The sequence below is a fragment of the Acanthochromis polyacanthus genome, chromosome 1, assembly GCF_021347895.1.
Source record: "Acanthochromis polyacanthus isolate Apoly-LR-REF ecotype Palm Island chromosome 1, KAUST_Apoly_ChrSc, whole genome shotgun sequence".
Classification (NCBI taxonomy): domain Eukaryota; kingdom Metazoa; phylum Chordata; class Actinopteri; family Pomacentridae; genus Acanthochromis; species Acanthochromis polyacanthus.
Window position 1 is genome coordinate 53,411,824 of NC_067113.1, and position 24,126 is coordinate 53,435,949.

Sequence of the window (24,126 nt, forward strand, 5' to 3'; positions counted from 1 at the left end):
AAATGTCTTAATGTGACATGAGATGACATGGGCCTGGGCTGTACAACAATATGTACTACCAACAAACATTCCATCAATAGCGATAAAAAATTGGTGATAGACTTTTTGTTGTCTCACTTCCATGCATTAGATGCAAGCTGCCATGAAAGCACAGAATGAAAACACAAAGTGTGATCTTATGAGCAAACCCCAAGTGTGCTCCCTCCCTGGCTCATAACAGTCCATCATATCCCTTGATATTTAGGCGTGCTACATTCCAACGCTTTCCCTGTGGCTCCCACGGAGGTCTCCCGAGGCATGCGAGGTTGCTGCCTGGGCATCTATTTGCCCACGTCTCCAGCGTAGGTGGGGACTGATAGTTGGTCTTGCAAGATATCTTTAGGAGTGAAAAAATGCCCACTCGTCTGGGCCTTACTCCTGACCTGGTGACCCTGTTTCAACCACCACTTCCAGCTAAGAATGATGATGGCTATTGGACTTGAAATGGTGTGGAAGCCAGTGTGGAGTCACTGGAACGCCACTTGAAACCTCAACCTCAGCGGCGTGGCAGCTTTGTCCCGTTTGCCCTCTGTATACCCCCTGTTACCAAATCCAAGAGTGTCTCTGAAGTTTTTTTTATTGCATCTTATTGATGTTGAATCAGCTACGCTCAAAATGATTTTACTTGCCTTTTGTAATGTGTATTGAGCTCAGAGCACTCCTTTGTCCTTACTTATTTTTATTTATTTTTCATTCTTGTCTGCATTAAAATAATTACTTGTGTGCCTTGATAGATAAAGTAGTTTAAATTATAATGGCCTCCTCACCTCGTCTTTATTAGTAGTTCATTAAAAATGATCAGTAATTCTCAATATTGACTGAAATTACATTTTTGTCATGCAAAATTTCTCAGCTGCGTCACACCACTCTAATATGACATGATGGAAAATATGCTCCAGAAGAAGTATTTCACCTGAGCAGTGCCAGCTTGCCCCATCCCCTGAAGTAGAAGTATTCAGCTCGGGCACAAAATGGAGGAGTCCTGGCTGGCTGAGTTCCTAAAAGGCCCCATCATCCCACCGCAACTGACTTGGTCGGGATGAAGTACCCTGACGGTAAGCCCCGACTGACACAAAATGGAGGACATCGGCTCTTGGCTGAGCGATTTCCGCTGGGCATGTGTTAGATGAGCTCTGAGGTTCAGTACTATGCTGACTCCACTAGTGAAAATGGAGAGGAAAGGGAGTGATGTTGAAAGAAATGAAAGCTGGGAAGCCATTTAACTCAAAGGTTAAAGGGCGTCTGTTGGCTGTTAGGTTTGGCTGTTTGCTGTGTTCCTTAAGCCAAACCAACATCCCTCTGTGCAGTTATGTTACAACTTATCCAAAATATTGAGGAAAAATGACTGCCACTGAAACGATGCTTGTGGAGTTCCCCCCCCGCAGTGTGATACCAGCGAAGACCTTAATGGAATCATAAGCACATGTATCCTCGCACATGCTTTGTTCCCGTCTGCCCAGCTGTGTGCCACACCTGGCAGCACCGAACAACTGGAGTGTCATCAAAAATGAATGAGAACCCAATGGAGAAAAGAGGAAATGAGGAATTAATGCAAGCCCGCGTGTTCGTTTGAAAGAGTGTGACTTCTGTTTGTATGACAGATAATGATGGCGTTCATACAAGAGTGTGGGAGGGGCAGGGGTGGGGAGCACACTGGTATTGTCATTCATAGCCTTATTCCTCCTGTTAGCGCCTGTCGTTTAGTTTCCCACTGCATCATTGTCGTTTGCTGTATTTTTTGTTTCATCCTGCCCTTGCAAAAGCGACACCTGTCTCTCTCTCTCTGTGTGTGTGGGCATGCGCACGCGTGTGTTTATGTGTGCGTTTGTCTATTCACTCTGGGAGCAACACAAAAATCTCAGCCTCCTTTGAAAATGCAAATGGGTTCTATTTGTGGCCCGCTCCTGTCAGAGAGTGGGTGAGCGTATTGAGGGAAGTTTTTGTGTGCAGCTGTGAGCGTACGTGTGGCTACATCTGCGTACGCGCCATATGCACGCGGTATCAGCTCGCCTTAGTGCATCTGTTAAACACAATATGCCTTTGCCTTGGCTGTTTGTTTCTTTGTGTCCTTGATAGCTGCGTATTTTGATATTTTATTTGGGTAATGTGTCAGTAGTGACAGCGAGAGAGAGAGATGCTTGTGCGTGAGTGAAATGCTGCCATTCACACTGAAATATTTGAGTGAGTTCAGAGTCCAGTCCCTGTCACAGCGCTGAAATTGAGGAAACAAACAAGCCGACTGTGTGGGAATCTGTGTGTCTGTGTTTGTCTGTATGCTCGAGGTGGGGATTTGTTTGTGCATGGTTTTCGGTGGTCCGCATCTGCAATGGGCATGTTGAGCCACGGAGCTTTAAAAGATGCAATGTGAATGACTTTCTCCTCCCTTTTCTCTTCTCCTTCTCCAAACATCCCTCCATCTCTATCCAGGAGAAGAACAAGGACAAAGACAAGCGATTCCGTCCCCTCTATGACATCCCCTACATGTTCGAGGCCCGCGAGTTCCTCAGGAAGAAGCTCATCGGCAAAAAGGTAAGAACCGACTCTGAAAGCTCCCAGTCGCTCTTTCCGCTCTGTGTGTGTGTATGCCAGTGTGTGAATCAACATGATTGCCTCTAATCAGCTTTAATGAATCAAACAATAGCTCTAAATAGGAATTCCCCCAGTGGCTATACAAATGTTCCAGCACCTTTTTCCCCCTCACCAGTAGCCAAATGCGTTTCTGAGCTAGATATTTTATTCCTCTCCCATCTCAGTGTGAATACCAAGTACTCTCGGTAGATGCCCTGGGGCTCGGTGTTGGCCCGGACGCACCCTTTAAACAAGCAGTGTTGATTTCCCTCCTCTTGTGTCTATTGATCTACCGGGTCTGTATACCTTGGGGGCTGCTATGATTTACATGCATCTGACCCAGCAGAACCCAGCGCTGAGCTAAAGAGCACTGAAGACACACACCAGGGCTTGAGCGTTTTCATTCTGGATTTTAAACAAATGAACTGAAGTTAGTGGTTTGGATCAGAAAAAGTTAAACTGACTCAAATTAGCTTTAGTTTTAAGTAAACTTTTGTTCTAACAATAGAAGCGATTCATGTTCTGTTGTAAATGTGACATGTTTCGCGCACACAGCTTGATTTTAGACCAGGGTCACTGTACTAAATCAGTAAAATGACGCCTACATTGTTGTCTGCACAGTGGCAAGGGCTGTTGTCGGGCAAAAGCATGCCTGAAGCTGATGTCTACTTCCTAAACTAGATGTCTTTTTTTTTTCTCCCCAAAAAATGTAACTTCAACACTTGCGAATGCAGAGCGGCCACATATTTGTTAGAGATGATGGAAAAGATTTCTAAAATTTGCATGGAAATGCAGTTTCAAGCACAGACTAATGGAGGTCTGTCAAAATGGAGCATTCATGCACAATCTGACAGACAAAATGACTTCTAGACAGAAGTTGTGTCATTAATTCAGAGCTGTTTTGCAACTCTCTCCTAAAATTTTGGAGTTTAGACCTCAACAAATCAATTCTTTGTGTGCTTTAAGCCTCAGCCTGAACTTCAGCATGACTCAGAATGTGGCCAAACAAACATCCATTTTTCAGGGGAGCAAGCCACAGCACCTTTACTCAAGATGGACCAAACATTCCTGTCTCGCATGCTTTCATAACTGTACTACTGAGCTGAGCACTACAGCCTGATAAACACAAAAACAGGCACCCACTCAAAGCCAAAAAGCCAGGAGAGTTCCGTTTGGCATTCAGTACGGGCGTGAGATTCATATCCCTGTCCCAGCCTCTCATCACAGTCATTTTAATCATTCTCATTAATGTTTTTTTAATGACAGAAAATTCAGCCATAAGCTGGCTTTTGACGAGTGAAGCGAGAATAATGATTCTGCTGTTTATTTCTGGTGTTTTTGTTTGGAAATAATGAGTGTGTGCGTAATGGGAATAGGGGGACTGTAGCCTTGCTAAGGTGTAAAAAGATATGCCAGTAGTATGATAAATGTGTGTGTTATATCAAGCCAAATAATGAGTGCAACGACTTGTTTGTTGACTGTATACCCACATTAAAACCTGGTGGTTTGCGTGAATACATGTTGGTATATTTAGAGCCTGAAACATCCATGTGAACATACGTACATAACTTCACTGTTGTGGTCATTAACTCTTCACTTGTTTGTTTTTTTTGCTCCTGTCACATTCTTGCTTACTGTGGGCTCATTTTCCCCAGTACGGTAATATTCTTCTACCTCTATGTAAACAGCTCAACCATAGTTAGAAATAGAGTACAGAAAAAGGCATTCTGGGCAGTATGACATGGTTATAATTCCATAAATCATAAAAAAGAAAGCAAATGTTGATTTCTTTGATTATTCACTCTACAAAAATTGAAAAACAAAAATAAATCAATGTGCACTGCATTTGTCCAAAGGACCTCACTTGTTACTGCTACTGAGGAAAAACATTGACTGTATAGTAGACTGTACAGTAGTATATTGTAATAATTTGTTTCCACGCTTGCCTGCTATCTGCTCTGTGTAAAAGCAACCTGCAGTTCAACTGAAACTTCCTGGATTTCTGTCAGGTGCCAGCTGGTTGCAGCTTTTTTTGTGTTTGTTTTTTAGAGAATCTTATTTTCTGTAAGTTATGTATTTTTGGTGAAGTTTTAATAAGACATGTAGGATAGCATGTTTTTGTTTAAAAAGATTTTGAGTTTAAGCTTAGACACGGTAAATTTTATTGATAAAAATGAAGCTCAAGCATGACACGTTCACTGTTGGAAAGCAGATGGTCAGACAATTCTTTGTTCTGATGCTCAGATACGCCGTATATTTTGGCATTAGTTTAAGCCATAACATGCCTTTTTAAAGCCGTTTGCTGATTTTTGCGATTCAGAGGGTTGATAGAATAATTCAGTACGTAACAATCATGAATGTATTTATTTATTTATTTATTTTATTTGTTCATGATTTATGTTCATTCAGATACATTATAGATATTATGAAAATGATGTACCATGAACATAAAGGAACAGCAGGAAGATAAATCTTGTAAACGCTGTCCCCTGTGTTTCATAACAGTAACAATAAGCAACCTTTCAAACTCCACTCCTCACCAGGTCAACACAAGTTCGGCAAACATAATCACAAACAAAATATATATATTTATGTGTCTTATTTATTGGGAATTTCACATTCCAAAATGATCATTTTCTCTATATTCTGACATTATTTTATCTTTAAACATTTTTTTTTGAATTTGTAGACACTTGCACAGCTTTTAAGTTCATTTCTCAAAGAGTTCCAAACTTCAACTCCATAAATGGACACACACATTCGTTTCTGTACTGTCCTTCAAGACGCAGTCCAAAAATTGTATTTTCTTCTGTGATATCCATCCTGAGAAACAAAATTAAATAAATTTTGGATGGAAGCAGGCAACATTTTTTGTTTTGCTTTCCACATCACAAGTAAAATTTTTAAGTCAACTAAATCTTTAAATTTAAGTTGTCTCGAGGCAGTGAACAAACTGTTAGTGTGCTCTCTATAGCTCTTTTTATTAATTATCCGAATTGCTCTTTTTTGCAGACGAACCAGGGGCTCAATAGTAACATTGCATGTATTTCCAAAAACCTCAGCACAGTAACTGAAGTATGGAAGAATCATTGAGCAATACAGCATTTGCAGAGAGTTACAATCAAAAATGTCTTTGACTTTATTTAAAATACCGATACTCTGGCTAATTTTCTTTTTTGTGTAGTCTACGTGAGCTTTCCAATTGAATTTTTCATCTAAAATAACACCTAAGAATTTTGTTTCATTAACTCTTTTTACAACAGCATCATCAATAATAATTTTTCCAGATTCATTTTTACATAAATTTCCAAAAATCATATAATTTGTTTTATCCCAGTTTAATGCTAGCTTATTTTCATAAAGCCATTTGCTTACTGTTAACATTTCTTTTTCTATTCTTCCTATTAACTCCTGCAAATCATTTCCTGTGCAAAACAAACTCGTATCATCCACAAATAACAGAAAATTTAACGTTTTAGAGGTCTCACAAATATCATTGATATACAAAATAAAAAGCAAAGGCCCAAGAACCGACCCTTGTGGAACTCCATATAATACCTTCCTATGATCTGAATTTCTCCTTTAAAATGTACGTACTGTTGACGATTTGTGATGTAACTCTCAAGCCAATGATGTGCGGTGCCTCTAATGCCGTAGTTGAATAGCTTGGTTAAAAGTAATTTATGATTTATTGTATCAAATGCTTTACGTAAGTCTATAAACACTCGTATTGTATACTCATATCTGTCAGTTGCAGCAGTAATATTTTCAATTCGTTCAATGAGAGCTAAACTTGTGGATCTTTGTGCTCTAAAGCCATATTGATTTTCACTAATTAGTTTGTTTCTCTATAAATAATGTTAGTTTTTGAGTGAACCATTTCTCAAGGATTTTTGAAAACTGAGAAAGCAATGACACTGGTGTGTAATTGTTTAATTTATGTTTATCCCCACTTTTAAAAATGGGAATTACTTTTGCAACTTTCATTTGCTGTGGAAAAATACTGGTTTTTATAGACAAGTTGCAAATGAAAGTAAATGGTTTCAGAATGCAGTCAATGGTTCTTCTGATAATTGTCATGTCAAGATCGTTGCTGTCTGTGGAGGTTTTATTCTTGCTTCTCATTACAATAGCTAAAATTTCGTATTCATTCATATCACAAAGAAAAATTGATTGCGTTAGTCTACTTCCCATTTCAAGTATCTTATTATCGGTTGAAGTCATTGAGTTTGCGATAGTAGCTCCAATGTTAGTAAAAAATGAATTGAATTCATTTGCAATAGATTTGCTGTTCTTCAGCAAAACATCCTTCTCCATGAAATAGTCTGGCAGCTGATTTTGCTTTGAATTTGGCCTTATTACTTTATTCAATACATTCCATGTTGCCCTCATGTTCCCATGATTTTCTCTGTTTTCTGTTGTAATAATCTTTCTCAGCTTTCTTTATAATAGTTGTTAATTTGTTTTTATATATTTTGTATTCTTTTTCACTATCAAGTGTCCGTTTTTTTTTAATATAATTTTTATACAATCTATTTTTCTTTTGACATGCTCTTATGATTCCTGTTGTAAACCAAGGCTTTTTGCTTTTGTGTTTTCTGTTTTTAAGAAGTGTTAATGGACAGAATTTATTATATAGTAATGAATAGGTATTTAAAAATGACTCATAAGCTTGATTAACATCAGAAACATATACTTCAGCCCAGTCTTGCTTCATGTACCATGAGATTCAATATGTCTTCCGCATACTCTGCCTGCCTTATGTAGTTGTATCGTAATTGTCCTCAACACACACATACATGCACAGTATCTGACATTTATATTAGTCTATGCTGTCTTTTTAACCGGTTTGATTTCACGCTATTTCTTGTTTGTACCCAAGGGTGTATCAAAAGTCAACTTAGCTGAAATGTTTTGGTGCCTTTCTAAGCCTCAGGCAATTTGCTGTTTGTATTGTTTATTAGAGAGGGAAGTGTGCATGATTGTATATGAGTTAAATCGTTGGTGTCTTAAGTGTGTTGACTGAGCATGTTTTCACTGGTGAGTCAGTGGCCCTGTTTATAATGCATGTTAAAATGCATCCGAGGTGAGCCAATCACATGTGGACGGCTCTAAATGACGCTCAAAGCTCGCCCCGTGACATTTTGAGATTTATTATTGAAGCTACAGTTGAGGGGGTGGTGGTCTTCAGGGGATCTGTTTGTCTACGTGCACAGTAGTGTGAATGCAAATGCAACCTTGACCACTTAATCAGTGTTTTAATACATGACAAACACAACAAACCTCCACAGAACAGTCCATACCCACGGCTGATTATCATCTGCTCTCTCTTGCTATTGAGTCACTATCTTTTTAATCTCTACTTGGCATTCCTCTTCAGATCTACTGAGATCTGGCCCCACGCTTCCCTTCTCTGTCACTGCGTTGATTATATCATACTGCACAGACGTTTTAAGTACTGAAAGTGAAGTGCAATTAATAGTTTTTATTCAGTTCACTTCATGCAGAAACAGAAAACACAAAATGAAATCAATATTTGTTGTGAAAAATATTTGCCTTTTAAATGGCACCAGTTCTGTTGTGTATATTTGCACACAGTTTTTTTTTTTTTTTTACTTGACAAGTAGTTAATGCCAAGTATCCTGAAGAAATTGCCACGGATTCTAACCTTGCTCCTCACATCTAACTTTGGAGTTAGCAGTTAGTTAGTGGGCCTTTCAGTTTCTGGTTGCTAAGGTGACACTCTTCTACATTTCCCACCCCAAATATTTCAGAATGAAACTGGCTAGTCTGCGCTTCAATAGTGACAATCCACCCACATTTAATTTTAGTTCCCACATATGCACTTTAGTAGACTTCAGTAAATGAATCTGTCTAGTATGAACTGCAAACAGTATTCTGACAGCTGTTGAAGCTCGGGGCTCAACCTGAGGAGGGCCGCTGTGTACCAATCGATTTACCTGTCAAACTGTGACTGTGTGTGACAGCTCACCTTACTGGAGTAAAGAACGGTACACAATATCATTGGCCTTTAGATCCTGCCTTGTCTCCGTAGCTAGCTGATGAACCTTCCATCTGCCCGTGATTTCAAAAGTACAGACCCAGGCATCACGATTTCATCCTTAAGAGCTTTGATTGCAGTTGGCAATTCAGGTTTGTTGGACACCAGTGATTCGCTGCTTTTCCATTTAAATTATCCTGAAGTGGTAAATCTGAGTTCCGTGGGTCCAAACCATCCTTGATCTTCTTGTAACTAAAGACAGATCTGTATGACTCCAGCAGTATGGTTGCATTGTTGTCTACTAAAGAACGGCTTTGGAACCGATCCTCTGTGATTGTATTCTATGATGGGTAAATTCTAAGCATTTAATGCGCCTAAAACTTTAGCACAGTGCTTTATATATAGCATATGCCACTATATTCCTCTACATTTGATTAGTATTGACAGGGAATCTCCCAGGTGTGTGCTTATAGGCTCTTTGGAGTGAGTTAGGTTTAAGTGGAGAGCTCTTGCCCATTTGCTAGCAGTACAGCTTCCTCTCTCCTTGCGCTGCACAATCGATAACAGAAAAACTTCAGAATGCTGCCTCCCTCCCATTTTTTTTTAATTTTTGCCGAGACACAACGTCTGAATTATACTCTTAGTTACCATTTTGAAATATAATCACAGAGCCTTAAAAATGATTCCTGAGCTGTACTGACATTAAGAAAGATTTAATTTGTATAAAAAGTTCATGAGGTGAATGATTATTTGTGAGCACAACTAACTCTGGAGGGTTTGTTAATCTGTTCTACCTTGGCCTACTTGTGTCTCTAGTTGGATGCAGGTATACGCACAAGTGTACAGATGCATGTTGTACTCCAAGAGAGCAGTTTAGTCGACCCACTTACTGTCATCCTGTCTCAGTACAATAAGCTCTATAGAGACAGATTTGGAGCAGTAAGCATTTGAAGAACACTCTGAGACCACAGTTTTCCCTGAAATTTTGCTTGAAAGAGCACCACTTCTGTGTTTCTCTTCTTTTTCCTCTCTGGCGTAAACTCGAACAAAGATTTTTCCTTTACTGTAGGGCAAATGGAACTTGACCTGGTAGATTTAAGGGGAAACACTCTATCTGGTTTAGGTCTTCCGTGAAAGAACAGAGAAGGACTTGAGTCACTGACGGACTGTATGACTGCAGATTTACTGTCAGATCACAAAAGGTGTATTTCTGCATCATCTAGGTCAAGCTTGACTTTACCAGAGCTAATCGTCCCTCCCAGTCGCAAGGTTGAGTTAACAGATTGACCTACAGGTATTCCCCCTTGACAGCGTTCTCTTTGAAAGCTCGGGAAGTGCCGAAGAGTGCAATACATTACATGAATTGGGGAAACAAGCAGATTTTCCCCTGACTAAACCTTCTAGGACGTGACTAAGCATTAACTACCAGTCTCAGTGTGCTAAAGCTCAAAGCCCTAATGCCACCGCTGCGGTTTAGGAGAATAAAGCTATATTAAATGCTTTTTTTTCTATTAAACCCCCTATTTCTCATCTCTGTAAGGAGAGCATGGTGCTTTTGATCTTTTATAAAGCATATCTAATATTCATATTCAAAAGGCTTCCTTTTTTTCTCTCTTTTTTTGGCCAAGCGGAGTCTATATTTGATAGCTCTCTGAGGCAGAGAGGAATTGGTGCAATACCTGTTCTCTTTTTTGAAAGAGGAATTCAAAGCAGCCCCAGCATCAACAGATATATCTTTAATCAGAATATCCTAAATTGCTCACTATGGATCATTTAAAATATCATATGTGATGTTTGCTTTTTGGCATTTAGAAGAAACATGTAACTTTCTTTGAGTAACACATGCTTCGTTACATCCAATAAGTTCTTTTGAGCTCTCCATTTACGGTCGGCTAAAAATGCACCGAGGCATTTTCCTTTTACTCCTTTCTGTCACTCCACGTCTGTCTGTCTGTCTCCGTCTTTCTCATATATATCCCCACCCCCATTGAAATGGCAGTGCTTGCATGGTGACATAATCCCAAAAAGCTTGATTTGGCTAACTTTATAAGTAGTGCTTCTTGTGCGCCTGGGTCTCAGCCTCAGCAGAAAAAAAAAGTCGAATGGAAATGTTGCATTAAGCCACTTATCAGGGTTGAGCACATTCGGATAATCCTGCGTGCTCAAAGTGGCTCCTGTTATGCAGCTGCTTGTGTAGTACTGTTAGCGACAGAGTTTTCCCCTCTTATTGGTGTGCATGCGAGTGTGTGAATGCGCTGACAACGTCTCATGTGCGCTGCGGTGTTTTATGTGGTGTGTGTTTGCGGGAGTGAAAGTTGATTTGAGGAAAGCTTGAGGTGTGTGTGTTCAAGCAGATGCAAAGCGGGTAGACCTAAGCGTCATCGGGTCCCATGGTTGAAAATCCAGATGGGGCTCCCTCTTCCTCCTTTGCCTCTACTTGCCTCTGTTTCTCTCGATGTTGTGCTGTCCCAGCCTGAGGTTTTTTTTTCTCTTCCCAGCACAGCTCTGTTCATTAAATGATAGCCAGCTGTGATTATAGCCTGCTAAAACACAGCAGCAACTTAAGCACCTCTCTTGCAAACACACAGCGGTTCAACCAGCCACACACTGTTCTCTTACCCCACATCCTTACTGTATTTTTCCTCTTACACTCGTTTTCTTAACTTCTTAACTTAGGCTTGAAGATATCCAGGGATCTTTATGTTCAAACATAACTTGCCTTCTGATTTTCCGTCTTTCATGGTGCAAGTGAGGCTGCTGCCACACCTGTGTGTAGACCTGCCAGTCTAATAAGCCGTTTCATTTGCTCAGAATAGCGTTTTTACTTGCTAAGCAGCGATGATGTACAATTCTACCAAGAGCACTTGTTAAATTCACTTTGATTACAAATGGATTGTCTGTTGGTAGATCAGTTTAACCCTTTAAGCTTCAGTCAATTCCAGCCGTTTTCAGTACAAAAAATCGCTAATATTCTATTTTTGAATAAAAAAAAAATGACGAAAAATACAGGGAATATTGGACGCACATCGCGAGGTGCATTTCCTTGAAAACGACCGATTCGTGGATTTTATACCGACTTCAGGACATGTTTTGGACAAAATAGTTTACTGGCTTGTGTTGTCTGGATGTAAAAGGTTGGATTATGGCTGTTTTTTTGTGGAATCTTTTTTTCTGTGTGTAATAATGAACCCGGAAATGTGAGTCGTGCTGTGTGCGTTGAAGCCGTGTATAGAGAACGGATGGATGAATATTTGTTTTTGTCGGACAAATGTGTTTTTCTCACCCGCTGTGGTAATTGCATCTGAAAGTGGTTTATACCGGCGGATTCATGAGAATCTAAGCTTTCTATCGGCGTATAGTGTTTGTATAATCGGGTTTGCAGCCGTCGGACATTCTTGAAATTCCTATGCAAATTAGTAGGTGTACCGCCGGCGGTACACCTACGACGCACTGAAGCGTAAAGGGTTAAATATCGCAGCAAGCTGTGGGAGCTTGGTTTGTTGGAAAGATGCAGGAGAAGGTTGCAGTTGCAGCAAACCTAAATCTTCCACACTATCAGGATAAGCAGCCTTCCACGGTCTGGAAAACCACTCATGCTGAGCCCATGCTGGGCTGTGATTACTGTTACTCATGACATGGCACATGTACCATTTCCTCATCGTATCTCGGCATAAGTCGATTAATACCGTCTCAAATGAAACTCATTTTGGGAAGTGTAGGGTTTGTTCTGTCTATCCTGCAGCTCCATCAGGGAGTGGCGTAATTCATTCTGCAGCATGACAGCTACCCCGAGCATACAGCCAGAATCTGAATGTTGTCACTGTGCTATTTTAACCCTCTGATCTTCAAACATTTATTGGCTGTTTTTTTGCTCCTGTAACATTTTGACTCACTATGAGGTCATTTTTTCACTACTGTATAAAGTCCTGCACCTTTATTGAAAGAGCAAAATCATGGCTAGAAGTAGACAAAAAAAAAAAAAAAAAAATGCAAGCATTCATAAATGTAGAACTTGTATCTGCGCTGTGTTGACACTACCTGCAGTTCAAGCCACTAAAGCAGAAAAGTCTCTGAATTCTTGTCTTATCACTGTCGATCACAGCTGAATAACTAATGACTTCATGCTTGTGCAGAGGAGCACAGAATTTTAGTCTTTTCTAAGAATATAGTTAGAGCTAGGAGTTTTTTAAAAATGAGATGTGTATAATAAAGTGATTTTGGAGATTTGGTGAAGTCTCCTGACAGAATATGCCACAGAGGAGTAGTTCTGGGAGCAATTAGGAAGTTGAAAATTTGACGATTCATTTATACTTATTTTTCTTTTTTACAGTTTCTGGGTCAAAATGGTGACATGTTGGTGATTTTACCGAAAATTAGTTAAATAGCCCACATATATCGGTATCGGTTGAAATCGGAAATTGAGGGTTGGACAATATCGGCATATGGGTTATTGACAAAAAAGCCAACATCAGACATCCAAGGTTTGAAGTTTGAGCAGGCACATTGTGATGCCATTTTCTTATGGTTAGGTTATTTCATGTTACAATACACATTAGTTTGTATGTTTTCTTATTATGCAAATAAATCTTTCTCTGATATTCCTCAGTGCAAGCTTTGCTCTTCTAAATGACACGGAATAAATCACCTATTTCAGAAAGGGTAGGGTCCTGACATGACAATGACAAGATGACAGTGACTTGTATACACAACTTATTTTCCTGTGTTGTGCAATAAATACAGACACTTAAATTCATGTGAGCATTTGTGTTTAATCATGCAAAAATGTACACAATACAAAACTGATTATACTTTATCCTTTCAAAACTGCCCTTACACACAAAAACGTGATAGAAACACGAGTCCTTCGGCAGCGTTAGCCAAACGTTACTGTGCTGCTTGTCCCTTCAGCAGAACAAACACATTATCTCACACTTCTACTGTCCTTATCACGCCCACACTTTCTAATCCATCCGCTGTCTCTCCCCCTCTGTTTGACTCTCCTCTGGGGGGTTCTTATAGATGGCTTTGCCTTATCAGGGAATCTGTTAGATGGCCCGTGGAGAATAGGCCTAGAACTCCTCTAATCTAACATTGCATGGTCAAAGTTTATAATCTGTCATCACCTCGCTTAATGGGTAACTACTGGCATTTGGGAAACACAGCTTATAGCATCCAGCGTTACATTTTGCTCGCGTGATTAAATCTCCCCCTCAGACCTCCTCTTTTTGTGCTGCCTTTCTCATTCTCCTGTCATTTCATCTCATTTTATCCTCGCTGGCTAATGTCAATACTTCCTTTTCACAATGATTTTTTTTGTCTCCCATTCTTCGGTTACCCATACCATTTAAATGGCTTCACTTTTCAGCAAGGCTGAATAGACATTACAATCTGTCATGTTTGGGCTATAAGAAAATGAAGAGCTTCCATGATGGAGAGAGGATAATGGCTTGGAAGAATGGTTACCAGACTGAGTAAGATTGACAGTGTTTTTAAGAGGGGGATTTTGCACATTGATCTACAACAGAGAGGAACACAAAGCAATTCTGTTGCTTTTAGTATGAGTTAACCAGAATATGGGCGCAATTAATGTACATTATCGTGTAAATGGGGTGTTTATTTTTTAACTGATAATGCAGACTGGATGAAAAGGTTGTCTTGTAAAGATTAGAATATGTGAAGTTGTTTTTGTGTGGAGATTGACTTTCTACTGTGATTTTTGTAATTCTACATTTATTTCACCATTTCTCCACTTTCCAGATAGTCCTCCACACCTAAATCATTTTTATTCTCCAATAATAACCCAATAATTGTTGTTTTTTCATTTGTAACCCACTGGTGATGGTTTTTTTTTTTTTTTTTTTTTGCTCTAAGTCGTCTCAGGCGCTTACTTTTTTACATTCAGTTGTACAATTACCTGTGGTCTCCATCCAACGTAATCCATCTCCTGGTGTCCTTTTATTTTTCTCCTCCTCTGAAACTGCAGATAAGGGTTTCTGCTGAACAGTATTCTATGACACGCCATTCTGCTATGACAGAAGTTCTTCTCTTCTCCTGCTCATGTCCTCATCCTGTCCATCTAATGACAGACCACCGTTGCTCGTTCATGTCCCTGTAATAGGCCTGTCTGCATTGTCTCTGTCTGCCTTGTGTGTATGCTATGATGAAGAGCCAGACTCCCCCATTTCTTTTTCCTTTTTTAAAGCTCCTCTCCCATCACACTTGCCTGACGTGGTTGACACGTAGCTCTTAAACTGCCGGTTGTGTGTACCGGTATGGCTGCCTCCCTGCTGTTAGCGCTGTCTGCCTGTGTCTGGCCCACAAAGCAGGCTTTCCCTGTCACATGCCGGGGGATGTATGCACCCGCACACAGCTGAGTGACAAAATTGTTTCTTCAGGGTGGGTGGATTGGAGTCCATCCCTGGGGAGCTGTGCTGAGAACACACAGCGTAGGGTCATTTGGGTTCTATCACTGTTCACCCTGTGTGTGTGTGTTGTCCCAAACACCCACCGTGTGTTAATACTCCTCCTCTGGGGAGATCTACAGTGCCGCCTGACGAGATTCACACTGACTTGGGGTGACCTTGAGAAGTGGGACAAACGAAAAGACCCACATACACACAAGTCGGAACGTTTTCAGCACTAATTATTACCGTAACTGATGTCGCCTTCACTTAGTCCTTTCTGCTCTTGGTGTATTTTTGTGACCTCTGGCTTATGCTCCCCTTTAGGTCAACGTGACGGTGGACTACATCAGAGCAGCGACCGGTCCAGGAGAGGGAACACCTGCCTTCCCAGAGCGCACCTGTGCTACAGTCACAATTGGCGGCATGTAAGTAGTGGACCATGAGTGCTTTAGTTTAAAAAGCAACTTGGAGGTTAATTACCTCAGTGGATTAATGTGTAAAAAAAAAAAAAAGCACAAGCCAGATTTTTTGAAAAATATGCCTGTGTATCGGCGTAACGTTTTTGTTGAGTTTTACGCCTGCCTCAAAATGACAACTCAGTCGTGGCATTCCAAAAGGAGAGCGGCCAAACTAGGTCCACTTTAACAGTAAGAAGTATGGGTCATCGCAATACTTTTGGCAGGACGGTTGATCATCAGAAACCACTTTCAGCCTCATTCCAAATTTAAGATTTTTACATGATTCATTGAGAAAGATTCATTTCAATTCTGCTAATCGGATCTCCAAAAGAATTCCTCTTGCACTTTCAAAGTTTAAAAGTAATGCACTGGAAGCAGCTACCGTATATCTACTGCTACTGGATTGCTCCATTAGTCCTGCTAGCAGAATGCGTGTCTTTTTGTGTCCTAATGCATTTGTCTTAATAAACGGTGAGTCTAGCATTATTCTGAGTTAACATACTCAGGAGTTGCTTTAAGAGCAGGTGAATCACAATTTGTTTGACCTTCTTGCGTCACCGTAATTCAGCAAATTCTGCTGCAAATCACTTTCCATGGACAGGACTGGGCTCTGCTATCGTTACAATAAAGTAGCCAAAATGACGGACCACCACTGGAGTGATGGTTACAATTGCTTTGCATAGCTTTTTTTTCTTTCTGGTAACATTTACCCATCGCACGTATGAAAATTGCATGCGGACGACAATGTAACATTACAAAAATAGTCCCTATTTATGTAATCTTGCATTGATTTATTTGGCTTTTGTGACAGCGAACACAACACACAGGCATTCCAAAACTATTATGCTCATTAAGGCATTGCATGACCACTAAAGTAACTTTACTATTCATTGTAGCAGCGCTTTTTGCAGTTACTACTACTTGTAGGAGCTTCTCTCACATGCTAGGACAACATTTCTTCACAACAAACCCACTAGTGTGCAACACCACCTTCCTTCAATGGGATGTGCGGTTTGGCTGTGGGTGTGCTACTCAGCTGTTAAAAAGAACATAGTAACTGTAATAATTCATATAATTATTAAATGCTTCTTTACCTGATTAGACAGAGATGGTCAGTGATGGAGAAAGTGTTTAGATCTTTTACTTGAGTAAAAGTGCTATTCTCACACACTCAGTCCTGCATTACAGCTGATTCTTCAAGTAAAATTCTATAAATATTCATGAAAGTACATTGCGGGATTAAAAATGTTCAATGCACAAGAACATCTCTTGTAAATGTTCTACCACAATACAGTTTGTTATATTATTAGGTTATAATTTCTCAAGAATTAATGTGAAAGCTGGATTTTAATGTTGTTGTAACCTTAACCACTTGCACGTCAAAAGAATTGAAGCTGAAAATACAAACGATACCAGCCCACTGTGACACTAAAGAGGTTGAAAATGTATATTCATATGCAAATGCAAAACCACAGCTTTATAATTATGAGCCCACTGGGTGTCGTAGAGACCGGGAACAGACAGAGATTGGAAGAAATAACAGCCATCAGTGAGAAATTAATTTGAGGACAACCAGTGGAGAATGGAGCAGGTGTCTGGGTGAATCACCAACATTTGATAACGTTGGCTAACACTGTGGTACATCTCAGTAGTGTAAAGTTTCCTATCACATATCAGGATTGAACAAAACTAGTATTGGGTTTGTAACACTGGAGTGTTGCCCATAACAGAAACTACTGTGGGAGGATCAGCTGGTATGGGTCTCATCTTGGTTGTCTAATACAAACTGACACTGTGTTTTATGGCCATATCAGAGTGAAAGAGAGAGGAGGGAGAGGGCTGACCATTCTTGAAGTATGTGAACATAAAAGAGGACTTAGTTTTCTTTGTGTTAAATCTCTGTCCGATCTGTAACCACTGCTTCCGACGGCTACAGAGCCAGAAGATGCTGCTGATCATGAAACCGCATCGGCTGTCGGGTTCACATGGTGCTGACCCAGACATCCCACCCATATAGTCAGTCATTCCTGCAGGAAAATAACCATCCTGTCTAAAATGAGTGCTTCACATGTTTGAGTCTGCTGTTACAAATGCAGCATTAAAGTCAGTTCGCAGGTCTATATTTGGGAAAAGTGTGCATTCGATGTCCTGACAGACTATAATTTGTGCAACCTGCATAAACACAACATTTCACCGTGATGAAAAATGGTGAAATGCAAAGTAACTAGCAAAAAAAAAAAAGACCAACTCTCCAAATCACAGCTGCTCAGATTCACTACCACCTACTGTTAGTGTGCTGAGGCAGACTCGACTCCCTTATGTGATGGAATATGAAGCAGACTTAAGAGCACTGCTCAGAATGCCTCCCTTTCCATCAGATTGTTTTTTCTCATGTAAGACATATAAAATAATGCATTAATTTTGCAATCAGTCAAGTTCAAGAAATATTATGTATGAATGTAGTGGAAAAACTTAACCTAAAAGTTGCTCTTCAATGCGTTTGTGTTCTGTTGTTTGTTTTTCTTATTGACACTAAGCAGCTATGACTAGGAGTACATGATATTCATGCTTGCAGTCGAGGTTGAATATAGACTTTATTGGCAGATCATGCAGCATATAATTTGTCAGTGGAAAAGACATTTCATTTTATCCCTCCAGCTGTCTGTGTCTGCGATGCTTTAAAAGTTAAGTTCATCTGATGTAAGACAACACAGAATAATCATTTTTAAATGCTCAGAACTTGTAATCACATCATGAATCACCAAATAACCAGAAAGTGCTTCTTTGTATTTCAATTTTATGACTAGGGTCGCCTCACTGCAAGCAATTATTTTCTTCCTACAAACAGTGCTTTGAAGGAGTTCAGTTCTACTGTTTGAAACATGTATTTTCACACAGTACCACAGCTATGAACCTGATTAAACTATTCAGAGGTTCAAATTTAATCACAACTGGAGAAGAATGGCTTTAATGTCAGACGTCTTGAAATTAACCTTTAGAAGTCTGTGCTCAGTCAAACAGTTGAAAGTTCCACTTATCATTTGGTTTTCTCTGTTGCTTAAGGCACAAAGCACTGTCCTACACACACATGGAGACATAGATCTCTCTATGTCATCACAACAACCGTCTGTCTGATATTACTGGCCTGCACAGAGGTCAGGATGTGGTCTTGTCAACAGTCAATTACCGCCCAGCATTAGCCGACTGCACCAGCCACTCGAACAGTTGGCAAAGCCCTCCATGAATACTGAGGTCAGGGGTTGAGGTAGTCAGTGGGGTGGATGTTTTTGACCTTGTATGACCTTGTCTTATGGTGTTTTATTAATAATTTCCCTCCCTCTGGTTGGAGACTCGGCACTCGTTAGCATATTTTGAATGAAATGCTAGAGACTTTGTTGGTGCCTGCTTATGTTATTAACCAGTGCATAAGGCACTTGCATGCAGTAAATGTTTAATGTTCTAAGCGTCTTGGAACGCTTGCCACCGGTGTTATGTGGATTTATGCTGTCACAATTGCCTCTGTGTCTTCATGTAATCCCAGATTGACTCCATGACAATGAGATCCGGCCTATGAGGCGCCTTCACCATCTGTTATAGTACTGCTAGTTCTTCTTGTCGCTGAAAATAGTTCAACACCGTGTTTAGGGTCATTGCCGTTGCTGCAGAATAAATACGCAGGACTCCAGACTAACTTTTCCACTGGTAGCCTAAGTGTAACAAACTAAGTTTCCAAGTGATGACTCTAAATACTATAGATATGTTACATTTTTTATTTTATCTCTATTTTATGAACACAGCCTGCAGTCCTGGTGAAAAATCCCTGAATTGTTGTCATGCCATTGCTGTTGTCACTCATGGCTTCTAGACTGAGCACAGAATGTATTTATTTTACAAAATCTGATTAGTGATAAGGATTTATTTTAGGAGAAATTTAAAATGAGACCTGAAGAATAAAGTGATTTTGATCAAATATGTTTTTAAAATTTAGATCTGGTTTAGTTTTCTGACTGAATGGCACATCGCAGTTCAGTACCTCAATGAAAAATATTTTATTTTCTCCCTGAGGTTAGAAACCGGCCACAAACTTGCCTCCTTACTTGCTGAATATCTGCTTATTGATAGATGTTGCAATGTATTGGTGTTCTTTAAGCACGACACATGCAGCCGAGGTACATTCTGAACAAAAAGAAGCAATCTAAGCCAAAAGACTTTTATGTACATGGGCCTTTTTTCTGTAAGTGGAGTTTTCTATAAGCGGAGCGTATTTTAACAGTCAATACTGCAGTCGATCATTTCATTATGGGAAGCCAACATCATCATTGTGCTCTAACTACCTAGGCCTACTGGAAGAGCACCAAAACAGTCTAATGTTCAGCATACACACTTTAACTGTGGCCATGTGAAATTCTAACTTTGCAGACTTAAAAGAAATGAGTGGGGTCACGATCTTTAAAATGTAACTGAAGTGCCTAAAACCTTTCCACAGTACTATATATTAACCCGTTAAACTTCAGTGTACCGCCGGCGGTACACCTACTAATTTGCATAGGAATTTCAAGAATGTCCGAAGGCTGCAAACGCGATTATACAAACACTATACGCCGATGGAAAGCTTAGATTCTCATGAATCCACCGGTATAAACCACTTTCAGATGTGATTACCACAGCGGGTAATATAAACACATTTGTCCGATAAACAACGAATATTCATCCATCCGTTCTCTATACACGGCTTCAACGTACACAGCGTGACTCGCATTTCCGGGTTCTTTATTACACACAGATGAAAATATTCCACAAAAAACGGCCATAATCCAACCTTGGACATCCAGACGACACAAGCCAGTAACATATTTTGTCCAAAACATGTCTTGAAGTCGGTATATAATCCACGAATGGGTCGTTTTCAAGGAAATGCACCTCGCGATGCGCGTCCAATATTCCCTGTATTTCTCGTCATATTTTTTATTTACAAATAGAATATTAGCGATTTTTTGTACTGAAAATGGCTGGAATTGACTGCAGCTTAAAGGGTTAAACAAAAATTAAAGTGGAAAAACGACCAAAAATCCCCACTTTGCCGTCTTCATGCTCCCTATATTTTGTGTTCTGTTGGCAGCAGTGTTGAAAACATTTGGGCTGATTGTCAGTTACAATATCTGCAACATTTGACACAAAGCTCAATGGCACAGGATAATTTCTGAAGAGGCCCTTCATTTCTTCCTCCAACACTTCAGCTGGAACTTTGATGTCCAGGGGCTGCCCACTAAGTGCTACATTAAATACTGCAATACATCCCTCTTTCTGCCCTTAATCCTCTCCTTGTACACCAGTAACACAGCGAGGAAGCGGTTAGTCAAGTGTGCAATGTCAACATTTAGGTAACCTTTGTTCCTGAGCAAAGCCACCTTTGGGATTTGTCATGCCCTTATTTTTTGTTGAGCTAGCTTGCTCAGAACTCCGTACGAAGCCAAAGGGTTTTGTTTGTTGTTTTTATTAATCTCTTTCTCCCCCTCTCCACTCTTCCTCCAGTAACATAGCAGAAGCTCTGGTCAGTAAAGGCCTTGCCACAGTCATCAGATACAGACAGGATGATGACCAGCGCTCCTCCCACTACGACGAGCTGCTTGCCGCAGAGGCACGGTAAGGAAACACTCGCTCTTCCACACAAAGCACTTTTGCACTCTCTATCTCCCCTTTACATGAACTATTACAGCTCTATTCTTTGACACAATGGGTCTCTCAAATGGCTTGATAAATTCACATTCTTTGCTTCGAATAAACACCCATGCATGTGCACACACTACAATAGTCCTTCTTATGACCTTGACTTTTTTTTTCTCTTGGGAAATCGAAGAGAATCAAGCATGACCTTGAGGCTTTCTTCCCCCCCCAAATTGCTTTTGCATTTGCTAGTACATTCAGCATCGCACAGGTGAAGTAACTTATTATTTTTCTGTATTTATTTTAGCCGCACCGCTATCATAAGTCACAGCCATTGCTACATTTTCCTGAGGAAACATGTTATTACTCTCCAATATTTACTCATACATGTATTGGTGCCTTTTTTTTCTCACATGCCTGGACACAAATTCACCTTCCCAAGCGCTAGACACTAAATCATAGGCTCTCTTTACACAGGCCCTATGAATATAATTATATGGAGGTGCAGTGGAGAGATTTAGTACAAGCTTTATTACTCTGCCTTAGATTAAGATCTGCTTGCTATAGGTAGAGCAGATGCAGCCACAGCCTCCTTTTATAGGATTAACTCTTTCTCTCCCTTTTCTTTCATGCAGTGTTGCTGCCCAATCGCGCCGTTCTTTCTCCTCTCTCCTGCTTTCCTTCTTCCTTTTGCACATTTTGTCCTTATTTCTGCACCTTAGCCGTTTTCAGTTTTGTCCTTCTTTGGCCTTGCTCTTCTGGGTCTTCTTTTCCCATTTCTTTTCCTCCCTTCCCCCTCTCTTTCTCTTGCTCTCTCTTTCTCTCCGTCCCTGGTGGGGTCCTATTAGAGTTGATGAGAGGTTTCTGTCTATAGCCTTGGTTTTATTTTTAGTTCCCACTGCACAAGGCCAGCGGCCCACAGCCTTCAAGGAACCTCCTCTTGGCTATTAAGTGCACATACTGTATGTACATGCTTGCATAAATGTACATGCTCCACCTTCAAGACACTGGTCTGCATCCAAATGACCCAGTAGCTACAGGGTTCCCCTTTACAGCAGCATTCACAAGTCATCTTCATGTCATTTGGTCCTTTAGGCTTTTTAAAGCAAATCCCGCCACCACCAGTCCTCATCACTAAATCTCTAGTTAACTCTTCATTTCCCCTCCTTCCACTCCTCCAACCATAATTTCTCTTCTGATTTTGTCCTTCAACCACCATTTCCGGTTTTCATCTTAAGTCTATCGATTATCTGAGTGAAAAAAACAATCCTCCCACAAGTCCTTCCAATTGATTGCAATTCGAGGAAGGAAAATCGGTGAATGAATTTACATGTTGCTTCACAAAGGCTCCAGCTATGCATCGACAGTGATGACATGAAGAGCTACAGTTTCTCCAGCTCTATTGAACCTGTATCAATGTATTATGAAGATGCTTGAGCTATGCTGGAGACGTGTGTGTTTATGTATTTGACTGCAGGGCCATCAAGAACGGCAAAGGGCTGCACAGCAAGAAGGAGGTTCCCATCCACAGAGTGGCTGATATCTCTGGGGTAGGTATCGTTTTGTTCATGTGTACACAGGAGAATAAAAGATTTCTCCATGATGGGTTTAATAAGTGATTAGAATTGTAATTTAAAACTTATGAGTCGCTTACACACAGCCCTCGTGGCTCTCAAAGATACGTCATTCCGGTATTTCTCCGAAGAATCTATAATCCTCGACTCACTCCTATAAGTAGCCTCTAAAAATAGTCAGCTACATTAATAAAACCATCAGCGGTGCTTGGTCCTAGCTTGTTTACGTGTGCCCAGGGGCTTGATAGAGGCATCATTTGGCTAATGAAGCCTGATTGGGAGCGCTCACAAAATGAACATTAGCGTGGGAAAAACCATAAAATCTCTCCGTAACGAGTAATGGGTGATTGGTAAACATTCTTTCTAAGCATGTGTTTTTGTTTGCGCCACCCAGGAAGCCGTCTTTTAAATTCTTATCACTGTGATTTGTCTTCTTGTCCTCTGTTCTGCCTGTGCTCAGTCTCCTCTTCAGTGCAAAATATAATTCATGTTGAATTGCAGAACTTCTCCTGATAATTTTTCTTTCAGGTTTTTTTTGTTTCTGCTAGCAAATCTGTCTTGACTACAGGTTCTAACAGTGCACTTCAAACCCATGTGCAATCAGTATTAACCACATGTTGCAGTAGTGTGGCTGTCTGCAGTTGTCAAACTGAATGACAGGGTTAGAGGAGCTCACATTTAAAGCAGGACAAAGGAAGTTGTGATCAACCGAAATGCGCCATGATTGCATTGATGCATACATTAAGTGCTGGCCGTATAATGGTCATTATAGCTTTCTGTACATGTCGCTGACTTTTTTTTTTCTTCTTTTTTTTTAAACTTTGTGTTATCCCCCACCATTGAAAATGAAAATTGAGGTTATTCAGTCAGGTCATGGACAATTCACCCTGTTGTGCCTGAGTGATATGAAATGTGATGGTGTGGGACATGTGGTGCAGATTAGATCTGTACGTTACTGACACAGTTTGCAACATATTTCTATTTACTGGTGACCTTTTCTTCTAGTGTCGGGCAGGCATGAGAAGCAGGGCTTTTTACACTTGTTGGACTGGTTCGCCTACATTTTTCTTTTGTTGCAACATAATTTTTGATGCCACAATACTGCATTTTTATGAAGAGGATGCCATAACGCATCATGATCTCTTGGAGGTGATCTGTTTCTTTTAACAGCAGCAAGTGCAAAAGAGAAACCACAAAGAAATACGCTTCCCACTCCTTTGGAGGTTTTCCAAGCATGTCCAGCTTGACCCTGAGATAGACCCAGAGCTCACCGAAAGGGATTGCATATCTCATTCGGCCTGGGAATGCCTTGGGATCCCCCTGGAACAGCTGGGAAGTGTTGCCTAGAGGATCTGAACTCCTGTTTGGCCCGCTGCTGTGACCTGACCTTGTATAAGAAAGAAGACAGTGGATGGATG

The 24,126-nt window shown here is 40.4% G+C and overlaps 1 protein-coding gene across 1 annotated transcript in view; it reads left to right on the forward strand.

The window, feature by feature from the left end:
- snd1 (staphylococcal nuclease and tudor domain containing 1) overlaps positions 1–24,126 on the forward strand; it is a 213,992-nt gene that overhangs the window by 32,573 nt on the left and 157,293 nt on the right. Inside the window, exons 11-14 of the mRNA XM_022190155.2 lie at positions 2,467–2,568; positions 15,337–15,437; positions 21,003–21,113; positions 22,612–22,684. Of these exons, the coding sequence (XP_022045847.1) occupies positions 2,467–2,568; positions 15,337–15,437; positions 21,003–21,113; positions 22,612–22,684 (387 nt within the window). The remainder of the gene's footprint in view (positions 1–2,466; positions 2,569–15,336; positions 15,438–21,002; positions 21,114–22,611; positions 22,685–24,126) is intronic.